The sequence below is a fragment of the Hydra vulgaris genome, chromosome 03 (assembly GCF_038396675.1).
Source record: "Hydra vulgaris chromosome 03, alternate assembly HydraT2T_AEP".
Classification (NCBI taxonomy): domain Eukaryota; kingdom Metazoa; phylum Cnidaria; class Hydrozoa; order Anthoathecata; family Hydridae; genus Hydra; species Hydra vulgaris.
The window spans coordinates 55,135,766-55,148,745 of NC_088922.1; the positions used below are offsets into that span (position 1 = coordinate 55,135,766).

The 12,980-nt window shown below is 26.7% G+C and overlaps 1 protein-coding gene across 2 annotated transcripts in view; it reads left to right on the forward strand.

Annotated features, from left to right (window-relative positions):
• LOC136078275 (uncharacterized) overlaps window positions 1-12,980 on the forward strand; it is a 123,954-nt gene that overhangs the window by 31,176 nt on the left and 79,798 nt on the right. Inside the window, exon 2 of one of the 2 annotated variants that reach the window (XM_065793725.1) lies at window positions 22-217. In XM_065793725.1, coding sequence (XP_065649797.1) covers window positions 50-217 — 168 coding nt within the window. In that variant the 5' untranslated portion in view covers window positions 22-49. The remainder of the gene's footprint in view (window positions 1-21; window positions 218-12,980) is intronic. The other variant, XM_065793724.1, reaches the window with a different exon arrangement.

Here is a 12,980-nt window from a genome sequence, read left to right on the forward strand (position 1 = left end):
AATAGTTTTATAATATAAAAGTATAGTTTTCAAATAAAGTATAAATGTAATGGACCCTATAGACTTTTCCATTGAAGATGTTTTAGAAAAATGGAATGTACTTCAACAAGATTGTGGTAAAAAGTGTGATACTTCTAATGATTCATTGTGGTACAGGCAAAAGACATCATTTTCTGCAAATACATTACATAGAAAAAAGAGAACAAGCAATAAACAAGTTAGTAATTTAGTCAATTTATTTTAGCATATTTTTTATATTTGAGGTTGGTTTTTTGAATAAAAAAATGTATTTAAGTTTCAAAATTTATTGTTTAAATTCGTAATTGCTTAATTAGTTTTTTTAATTTTTGTGTTTCTATATTGTTTGCAAACATATTCCTCAAACAAAAATGCAGGTATAAACCTTAGTTATTATATATGCATATCTGCAACCATTAAACCTTTTAAAATTTTTTTGAACTGTTTTTTTATCAGAGGCTAACCACTTTTTAGTGTCTTTTTATAACTTAGAACAGCAATTATTTGACTTATGGATCCAAATAATACAAAGAGAAGTTACAAATCAAGAATTGTAAATAAAAAAAAACTTTTTTTGCCTGGTGTTCCTCCTCTTGATATTTTTATTTTGCTAAGTTTACAAATTTCTTTTGAACATTTATTTTCATCTATATCAAAATAGAATTCGACTTTTAGTCGCTTTGCTCGTTGTTGACATTGTCTCTTATTCAACTTCATTTCTATGTTCAGTTGCTAGAATATAGTTAGAAATATATATATACAGTTCACGGTAAGGGGGAGGGTTGTGTTTGTATTAAATTAGATCTTTACTACATTAGTTCATAATTCTTATTTTTTTAATATAACATCTCACATGTTAAAATGTTATCATATATTTTTCTAGTTAAATGGAGTTTAAAATAGTGTAAGTTACTGTTATAATATACAGTTCAAGTTATAATTTAAAGTTTAAGTTGCAGTTATAGTGTAATGAGCAATTATCCTATTTAATACTATTAGGGTATTACTTTTAGTAATTGTTTTTGCTTAACATGGTACTTAAAAAAGTTAAATTTATCTTTTGAATAAAAGTATGATCTTTACTCTTAAAGAAATTGTCAAAACATTTTCTCAAAATCAATTTACATGGACTTAGAGCATTTAATTAGTCATAGAAAACAATTTAATACCCCGTATGCTGACAATAAAACACATGTTATTTTTTAAGAGTATTGAATTGTTATTGTAAAAAACTATTAAACAACAACAAAAGAAACTGAAAAGTTTTTTTAACAATATAAAGAGCTTGTGTTAATGGAAAACAACTTTGTGACGGTGTTTTATTGCTGTTTTATACAGTTTATAACATTAATAACATAAAACGTGTTTAAATTAAAATATAGTAAATAGTATAGAATCAAATTAAAAACAAAGTAAGTAAATAGAATTGTTTTAATTAAAACTTTAAACTTCATAATTGCACAAAAACATGCATTTAGACCATTTGAGTCTACAGTCGTGGACAGGAAAGGTGTGTGATTGCACTTCAATCTTGACCACACATATAATTTTTTTTTGAAAGCATGACCACAGCTCTATAGATAACTAAAAATGCACTGAAAAAAACTGACAAAGGAAAAAAATTATAAACAAGCTAAACTATAAAAAAAAAAAAGAAGAAATCTTAATTAAAGAGAAATTAAAAAAAATTAAAACCAATAGCTGTAAAAAAAAATCAAATCATATAAAACTAAAACTCTAATACAAAAATTATTTTTAATTATGTTTTGTAATTAGGTTATAGTTGAATAACTCATTGCGTTGGTTTGACGAGGTTTAAACTAATTTTGTTTATATTAGGAGAATAGCAAATAAATCTTTTTTTTTTTTTTTTTTTTTAACGTCTTTATAAAAATATTTATTTATAAATGATTATATAAATATTATATTAATAATAAAATTATATATAAATGAATATATAAAGATATTTATATATAAATATAAATTATTATTTTTTTATTTATTTATATATTTTTATATATGAATCAAAAAAATAATACATAAATAAATAAAAAAATAATGATATAAATAATTTTAATTAAACATTAAAAAAAATAAAAAGATTTTTTTTAAATTCTCCTAATACAAAAAATTTCAGTTATAACCTTTTCAAACCAATGTGATAAACTATAAAACTTCGATCTTTTCTAATGTTTTTGTATATTAGGCGAACTTTGTTAAATAAAAAAAAAAACTTTTTTAATTATCATTTAATAAAAAACTAACTTTGTTTAAATAATTAAAAAATATTTATAAAAAAAGTTTATTGAAACACATTCGTTGTTGTCATTGTTTATAAAATAAAGAATATAAATTGTTTAAAAAAATTACATTCTTCATTAAAAAAAATACTTTTCAAATAAATAAAAAAATGATTTAATATTCTATGATAATTTATTTTATAGGGTTTTTTTTAAAATTCTCCTAATACCTTTATAACCTTTTCAAACCAATGTGATAAACTATAAAACTTCGATCTTTTCTAATGTTTTTGTAAAACTTAATTTAAAAACATTTAGCTTGGTGTAAACAAATTTTATTAGAAAGTTTACATAGCATAACAAAAAATAACTTTGTTATGTTTTCGACTATTAAGTTTAAGGATTTATCAAAAAGTTTATTAAAACAATCGTTTTTGCTGTCATTTATAAAATTAATTGCACAAATTGTTTTAAAAATTTTTTCATTCATTGTAAAAAATACACTTTTTTACAATATAATATCTTTTGATAATTTAAATAAATGTCTTTTATCTTTAAAAACAATTTCTTGCTTTATTACCTTATACTTTATTTAGCATATTGAAATATTATCAAAATACTTTATTTAGCATATTGAAATATTATCAAAAATCTAAAAAGATGTGGTTAAGTTTTAGCAAAAAATAAATAAATGTGTCAGGAATAGAGTGCGATTGCACACCTTTCCTGTCCACATCTGAGCCTATAATCTATAGACCAATCGAGTAAGACCAAAGCAAAATAACATTAGATACCACCTTTTTTATAATTTATTGTTTCTTGATCTAGCATACTGCTTTTGTTATATGATATTGTTACTGTAGCTAGATGTAGCCACTGGGTATTACAGACGCCGCTGCAATTAAGTTTATAATTATATAATTCTTTTAAATTTTTACAATTTTTATTTTAATTTCAAATTTCAGTTGTAAAATTATTTGAATCACAGTATATAAGAAGACTAAAATTCTTTTGTTCAAATAGATTTCTTTTTAAATAAAATTCCTAAAAACAACTAGCGTATTTATACAAAATGTTTGATCTTTATACTGCTTTAAATAAGATTTAAAAAATTGCATTTTTTCATATTCTATTCAAGATTTTTTGTTGAATAATTTTTAGTTAAAAGCTTATATTATGTGTTAACAACATATAAGATATAAGTAGAAACATTTTTATGGCTAATTTTTGCGAGTATAAGAAGTAAATTTAATAGTTGATTAACTGTAAGTTACTGTAGTAACTTAATGGGTTGTTTTGATTTAGTTTAAAGGCAATATACTTTATCAATTCAGTAAATCAAACTAAATATAACTTTAAAATATTTTAAGTAATTTAAATTCAAAAGCACTTCATGTTGAACAAAAATCTCTACGCAAGAGAGTAAAGATCATACTTTTATTCAAATGATAAATTTAACGTGAATTAAAACCAGAACTAAAATTTTTGCCTCCAAACTGAATAATAACTAGAATTATAATTATAATTATATTTCCGAACGAAAATATCACTGCATACCATAGTATTGAGCTCATAATCACTGATGCTAAATTCAGATCAAAGTCTAAATGTATATATATATATATATATATATATATATATATATATATATATATATATATATATATATATATATATATATATATATATATATATATATATATATATATATATATATATATATATATATAAATATATATATATAATATATATATATATATATATATATATATATATATATATATATATATATATATATATATATCATACATGTATATATATGCATATATATAATATATATATATATATTATAAATATAGTGTATATATATATATACATACACTATATTAAAAACAGGTATCATCAATCAAAATATAACTTTACGTCTCTGCATTTGAAAACTTTATTTAACACTGATTCTTTGTTGTTTTGTGTCCACGTGGTTGAAGACAATGGGACTGAGAAAATTTTTCTTTTCGATTTTACTGATGATTTCTGTATTGCTTAATAAAGTCTCCTCTTTCTCGTCATTCAGTTAGCATTGTCAAGTTAAGTCTTGATAGTCTCTGAATATAGACAAGTGTTTTAAGTTGGCAATATGTTTTGTGGCTCAGTGTTAAACTTGCTTGAGTTTGGCTATGTCTTGAGCTAGAAATGGTGATGGCTTGTACTGTATATTCTAAGTGTGGGCAAACGTATGAAGTATACAGTGTGCGCCATAATGCTAAACTTTGACCTCAAAAAGTTTTCTCGAGCCTGCTAAGTATTTGGTTGCCAGCTGATGCAGCTGTGAACTTGTTTTTTAATCTTCAGACTGTGAGTCATAACAATGCCTAGGTCTCGTTTAGATGTTGTGCATGACAGCTCATGCAGTTGGCCTTCTAAGTTATTCATTGTGTAAATTGCAGTCAATTTTTTGGTGTTGCTGTGCCCAGTGTGCATCATAAAACACAAATCAAGTTTTTTATCTTTAGTTTTTGTGGTACCTAATTTTGTGGGGACACTGTTTTTGTGTCTAAACCCGGGCTTGTATTTAAAATCAAAATCTATTTTGCTTTTAATTGTGAATTAAAAATTGTCTTCTAAATCAACTGCCTTACTTATTGATGGAAGCAATAAAATTTAACTAGTAGTATCAATATTGGAGAATATGAACAACATAGCAATATGAATTATAATACAACTAGCAGTAAGCAACCCATAATATGGGTTAGTAATAAATAAATAACAATTTGACTTGATATATTATCTGAAAAGTATGAAATACAAATTCATCTATTTGGGCTGCCATTGTCCCGGATTTTTCGCTGAAGAACGCTATAAAAGTCTTAATTAGTTCAGCATTGTGCTCTCCTCCGTAAAAGTTGGGACAATAGCAACATTTATGGTCTTGGCATTTAGTAAAGACCGCGTAACTTTAAATATTAGGTTAATTTTAATAACAGCAAGCACCAGAGAAGAAAAACCAAGTTCAACTTACCAATAACAAAAGAAAAAAAGAGATCATCTCAAACTACAAAAGCATTATTTTATAGATTTATTATTGTATTTTAGAATAAATAAGTTTATTAATAAAGGGAGCATTATTTTTTACATTTATTATTGTGTTCATGAATTAGCGACTCGTAAAGCATTTCTTAAACATGGTCAAAATCAATTATGGTAACAAAAAATACATTAGAGCTTAGTAATAACAAAGTGTTCCAATAATGATCTCCTTTATTAATAAACTTTCGTTAAACAGAAGAGACAGACTGTGTTTCAAAGACAGTGTGTTAAAAAAAAGTTACAATAAGTTATTATATTAATAAATTAGTTATTGTTTTTAATGGCATCGGCAAAAAATATATATTAGCACAGAATAGCTATAGCACAATAAACCATTGAAAAAAGGCTTTTTAATGTTATCACTGAACAAAATTATTTTTACATCAATAGTTTAGAATTCCAATTTCTTCTTAAATGTGAATAATGATTAACACAGTAAATTTCATATCATATGAATTTACTAAATTAAAACCATGTTTCAACAGTAAGTAAACTAATAAAGCAATGACAACTAAAATAAAAAAAAATGAATACAATTATGTTTGAACTTCAAAAAAAAAAAAAATCATTTTATTTTATGATAATCATAATCAGTTATTTGAAAATATAATAAAAGTTGATTTGTAAAAAAATGCGGTGAATAATATTAGAACTAAAATATATATAACAAATCTGATAATAGTCTAATTTTTTACAGTCATAAAAAAAGTTTTTATGATAATCTTTACCTTATCAGTTGTGATATTGTAGAATATCTGAAAGTAATGAGAAACAAAGTTGAGTATAATAAAAAGTAGATTTACATAAGGTTGAATTTTAATTAAAATATAAATTATAGCACTTATCTGATTGGTCCAAGAAATTATAATTGGTAACTTTGAAAAAAGAAAAAAAACAAAAAAGATATGTAGCTTAACAAATTCTAGTATTTATATTTTGATACTGATTATAGTAAGATTTATACTTAGTCTTAGTTCTAAAGTGTCTTAAGTAAAAAATAATTAACAGAAATTAAGACCACCCATCACTATATAGTGCCAAGTAATACCACAACTTAGTAACATCTCTTGACTGGCAAGGATAACAATCTTGCTTTACACACTGCTAAGTAACAGGACTTTTTTAAACTTTAAAATAAAAAAAAAACAGAATATAAACATATATAAGCTTTGAACATATTATATTTTATAAACTATTAACATAAACTCTATTACACATTAATATCATGAACTATTAATTAAAATTTGAAAATAAATTTGTGTACTTTTGTTTTACCACACACCATTATAGTGGTTACAGGCAATAGTAATAAAAAGATTTGATTTACCAGATCTTTTTATTACTTTAACTTTTTAATTGTAACCATAGTATTTATATAGTAACCATACCATTTTCATAGTTTTTTTTAAGACTTCCTAAGTAAATAGAAAACTATAACGCACCCTGGTCTAACATTATGATTGTTACCAAGGTTGCTTACATCTTCATGTAAGGCATCATATTGCATGCTTCTCAGTTTGCTCTGGTTATTTCTATGAAAGCAAAACACTGCTCTTCAATTTTAACAAATGCATCAGCAGCATATTGCTGAAATAATTTCTTGCCATGATTTAACATGATTTCTAACCAATGTTGCATGTTCAGGGTTGCAAACCAATTATGCTATTTCTCGGAAAAAAGGGAATAAGCTGTAGGTTCTAAGTTAGCTGACGTACTCAATATAACTTCTAAATGACCTTTTGGGTAAATAACTTCCCTGGAAGCAGGTGGAACACCATCTTCTCCAACGAATGCAATTGCAACTTCACTAACTATAGTTTGCAAATAAAACATTAAATTATGTAAGCAAAGTTTATTGCGATGTTATTGCTTTCTAAAATTTACTGCTGCAAGTGGGTCAGAGATAATCAGTTGATAATATTGGGGAAATATCTTGATCTGGCCTAAGATTACCTACACATTGAAAAACTTGACCACATATTTTAAAACATGGCAACCTATGATTCATATGTTAAACCACATTATCAGTAAATAAAGCAAAACAAAAACAGGCATATTAAATTCTAATATATTTAAAAAAAAATGATATTGGAATTATGATATATATAACCTCCTGTAAGTATTTGTATGTTTTGTAAAAATTGCGGAAATAGCAAAAATGGAAGCAAAACTACCTTTCTATTATAGAAACATAAAAAATGTGCTTCATCAAGAAATTTTTTAGCAAAGGAATGCTGACAGATCTGGTTCATTTCTCCTAAATAATTATAATCTAGAATAGTATCACTTCTTGCTATACAATACATTCTTTTTGTCTAGCAAAATTTCTTAAATTTTGAGAGTGATTTATCTTGTCTAGGCCAATCTCTTTCATTTATGTGATTATTACTTTCAACTCATATAACCATGATGTTCTAATTTAGGTATAAATTAATTTCTTCTTACCGAGCAGCATTTCTTACAGTTTGATGACAATTAGTTTCAGCTTGCCTTATCATTTCATTAAATTATAAATTATTTTTAAGTTGATAGTATTTCTTCTAATAACTTATTTAAGCTTAATATCGACCATCCAAAAAAAAAAGAAATGAAATTAAATAAAAATATCAAAAATAGTCTAAAGTGGTAAACATATCTACAAAAAGAAAAATCAACAAAAACCTGCAATTCGAATAACAAAGATATTATTTGGTAATAAAAACAAAAACACATTGTTGAATCTTACTTGGTTTCTCATCTATAAAACAATTTTATTTAACTATTTAAAAGAAAAAAATAACAAAAAAAAAAACAAAATGCCTCATGTTAAGCAATGTATTTAAAAAAAAAATCAAATGCAATTACTTTAGAATATATATGATATATAAACCTCTAGAATTTAACTCATTAGCTTAACCACTGGTTTACCATTAAGGTCAAAAATTAATAAACAAAAATTAAAACAATTTATTACAATTATTATTCAAAATAAACACCTCCAAAAAATTAATTTAGGATTTATTAATATCCATATTTTTTTGGCAATGTCAGTTAGTATATTTTTATCCAAAGTAATAAAAAAAAATGAAACCATTTAAGAACAAATTAAAAAATCTAAATATATATTCAGATACCTTAAAAAGAAGCATAACACAACATTCTTTTGACAACTTCCAACATAATTTTTTTACTTACTACTACTTTTTTCTATTTTCTATTTTACTATTTTCTATACCTTATTTTTTTTTATCTAAAAGAAAATATACATATAGATACAGAAAAATATAAAATATACTAAATATACGCAAATTTATGTAAATACACTTACATGTCCACAAATAACAGTCTTAATTTATTTAAAGAAAAGGAAACAGGCTATAAAAATTAGAAAAATACTAATAACCAACAACAAACAAATATTTATTTAAATTTTTATTGTAAAATTAAACAATGAACAACATCAATTCTTCTTGAAACTAAAAATTTATGAGCTCTAATCGGCTTGTAGACCTTGCTTGAAAGACTGCGTGGAGTAAAGAAATGCTTTTAGAAAAGCCTAGAAACTTCTTTATTAAAAACGAAAGTAAAACGACACCATTACTACTACTACTACTGCTACTATTAAATTAGCGTATAAATATTAAGAAACTACATTTGACTACTCTTCTTCCCCTCCCTCCCCTTCCACCCAACCTCATCAAGAAGGTTAAATGGAAAAACACATCTTTTTTTTTCTTTTTTTTTTAGTTTAATTTATTTTAAAAAGTAATGTTGGCGTCAACATTTCTTGACTTCCCCCTTTCCCTTGTCAACAATTGTTAAAATTTTTCTGACTTCTCCACATTATTTTATTGAAATAACTGAACATGCCTTAACTATGTTTAAAATTTAATGCAGTAGTATTATAAAAGAGTAATTTACAAAACTTAATTTTTCTTATATTTTGCAGTGTTTTTTTTATCATTGACGTGTGAATGGTTATAGTTAGTATATAGGGTTATTATATTGGCAATCTTTGAACTTTGTATAAAGCAAGTTACAAAAGCTTCAAGTAAAGAGTAATACACTTATAAAAAGAGAGAAGGATTTGTCTGAACTCAAGGGGCGAGTAGAAAAGTTGATGCCTAAAAATAATAGTGAACAAGACCTCGAAAATTTGAGGCAAATGTTTTTGTATTAATTTTATGATAAGTAAATTTTAATATTTATTAAATTTATAATATTTTTGTATTAAATTTATAATATTTATAATTTTTTGTAAATTTATATTTATAATCTTCTTTAAAAAAATAATTGGGGCTCTTAGTTGAGTTAAGGCTACAGATGGTGTCTCAATAAAAATATTCATCTTGGGGAGATGTTAAATGCATCCGGCTACTGTCTTGTAGAAGGCTTCCTAGACAAAAGCTTAAGTGGTAAACAGATTCTATTTGTTGACCAGCTTGGAGGTCATGCCAGCCTAATAGATGGAGGTGTCCATCTATTAGGCTGGCATAAATGTATTTATAATACATTGTTTCCTGTTTACATAAATGTATTTATAATATATTGTTTCCCGTTGTTGAATGTTGAATCTTCTGGACTCATTACATGGGTTTTGTTTGTGTCTCTGTTTTTATGACTAGGCAACTCATTTTATTATGAGGGTGCTCCTCTAAAATTCAGTTTTACTGTTCTGAGCCTGGCTCGTAGTCAGGTTTCCTGAACTCTGTGGTAGCTCTCAGAGAGGCTGATTCCATCAATAGCTGTAAAATATCAGAGTACTAACAGTGCCATGTTGTGCATGGACTGTGTCCCTGTTCATACCTTTGGTATGCATTTTCGAGGCCACATTTGGAGCCGTTTGTTATGGCTAAGGTTTTATTAATAGTAATGAGGCAATTGATTGGACTATTAAATAGTGCACTGAATACTATCTGTGCTTTTAGTCAAGTTCTTTAACACAATTAAAAAATGACTAAAGTATCAAAAACTATAAAATAAAAAAACCCATTGTCATCACTGAGTTCTCTAAATCTATTATTCACTAATATTCGTGGTCTTCGAAGTAACTTTTCTTCTGTTGAATCTTATTTTTTGCAAAGTCTACCAGATATGTTTGCTCTTTGTGGCACTAATTGGAGTTCAGCTGTCTCATCTTATGGTCTTAGTGTTGATGGTCATTTTTCTTTAATTCATAAAGACTCCAATAGTCACATGCTTGGCCAGTACATCTACATTTGTAAGAATTCACCCATTTGTTGCAAAACTAGGTTTGAATCCACAGACTATTCTTTTATGAGCTTTTGTTTAGCACCACCTCACTCTATCGCCTTTTTTCTTTGTTCTATATTGCTCTCCTTCATCTCAAGACTGCACTCTTGTTATTCCTGACTCACTCAATGTTATTTCTGATCAAATTATTCAAGTCCTCTCTCTTTATTCTTCGGCCAATGTTGTTATTGTTGGTGACTTTAATGCTCATCACACTGATTGGCTTGGCTCTAGTGTCAGTAACTCTGCAGTTGTTAAGGCCAACAACTTTTGCCTTTCTTAATCTTTAACTCAAATAGTCAATTTTCCAACTCGTTTTCCAGACAACCCAAATCACTTAACTTCTCTACTTGACTTATGTCTTGTTTCTGATCCAAGTCAGTGCTCAGTTTCTCCATATTCACTCTTAGGTGCTTCTGATCTCAGTTTGATCTCTCTAAAAGAATTATCTCATTCTTCTCCATCATCAGAATCCCCCTATCTTTGTAGCTCTTACAACTACATGAAATCTTAAAGCTGACTTACTTTCATATCTATCAGCAAAACAATTCTCCAGAAAACAGACGCCTGTTTACTACTGGCAGAAACCAGACACCTATTTACTACTGGCAGAAACCATTGTATAAAGGTTTTGTTTAACAGTGTCTATAATTAGAGCAAATCTTTTATTCCTCCTCTCTTACATTGTTCAAATTTTGTTACCTCTCCTAAAGACAAAGCTGAATTTTTTGCTAAGAACTTTTTATCAATATTATGTCTTGATTCCACTAATCACATCCTATCTGATATAGTCGACAAACAGGTTGATCCATTGCTTGGCATTCTTATAACTCCAGCTTCTGTATCTAAAGTGATTTTCTTAGACTCTCCTACAGCTTGTGATCCAGACAACATATCTGTTATAGTCTTGCAGATGTCTTTTCCAGAGCTGTTGTCTATACTTTCTAAACTATTGAACAAGTGCTTATCAGAGTCTTGTTTTCCGACATGCTGGAAAGTGGCATCTGTTATCACTATTTTCAAAATTTCTGAAGAGCGATCTGACTTGTCTAACTACTGTCCCATTAGTTCTCTTCCTATCATGAGTAAGGTTTATGAGTCTTTAATTAACAAACAATTAATCACTCATCTTGAATCCAATAACTTATTTTCTGATCATCAATATGGATTTTGGTCTTCTTGTGCTACAGCTGATATGCTAACAGTAATAACCGATAGGTTTTATTGGGCATTAGATAGAGGTGGAGAGGTTAAGGCTATCACTCTTGGCATTTCTAAAGCTTTTGATAAAGTTTGGCATGCTGGTCTTCTCCATTAGTTTTCGTCTTATGGTGTATCAGAAAAACTTTTAAGATTATTGAATCCTTTTTTACCAATTGTAGTATAAAAGTTGTCCTTAATGAGCAGCACTTTTCTTCAATTCCTGTAACTTCATGAGTAACGATTATTGTTATCGCAACAAACTAGATCTTCATATTTTTATGAATGGTAATTTACTCAATGATTATATTACCATTCATAAATATAGGAAGATCTAGATTGTTGGGGTAACAATTATCATTACGGTAATGTACACAATGGATACATTACCATTCTACTTTTCATCTTCGTCAATATAATAAAAATTATGAAGGTGTAAAGTTTATAATTATAGCTCAAGTGATAGCATATCATGAAAAATCTGTTAAGATCAAATTTTTCGCATTTTTATTCTCTATTCTTTCACTTACAAGTCTGTATGGTATCTGCATAATCACACCAATTATCTAAAGTTGAAAGAACACATGAAGAAAAATATATTAGTTCTGCATAATCTTAAATAAGGCGGTCTGCATGGAGTGACACTACCATTAATGTTGTTAAGATGTTGGCATTTTCATATGATGGGATGAACTATTATAGGGCCCAGGTTTATTCAAGGTCCCAAACAAAAAAAGTGAGCAAAATAAAGCCCTATAAGGCAATTCATTGTGCACTTTCTCAGCAGCAAAGGCAGGCCTGCAAATAATTTTGCCCCAAGGTCTGCTTTGGCTGTTGACAGCCCTTGATGTTTTACAGCAACTTGTGATATTATATGGTATAAAATGATGAGGTTTTATGTTAAAACACGTTTGCATCAACCAGAAAATTCTTTATAGGTTCGTAAAGCATTATTTTATATTGGTGAAAAGAAACATTAACCAAGGCAGTTTTTCATAAAACAAAGTAATTAATTAAAGATTTAGGCCATTTAGAGAGCGTTAATATGCGTGATTTAGGTTATTTTACTAAAAAAAAAATGCAATTAACAGAGACTTTATTTAACCCTTAAAATCCAAAAATGTTAAAGTGATTTTTTCTTTATTATTTTAGCACTTAATGGAGTTTTTAAGCAATACTTTCAAAGCACTTAACTTTTGCTTT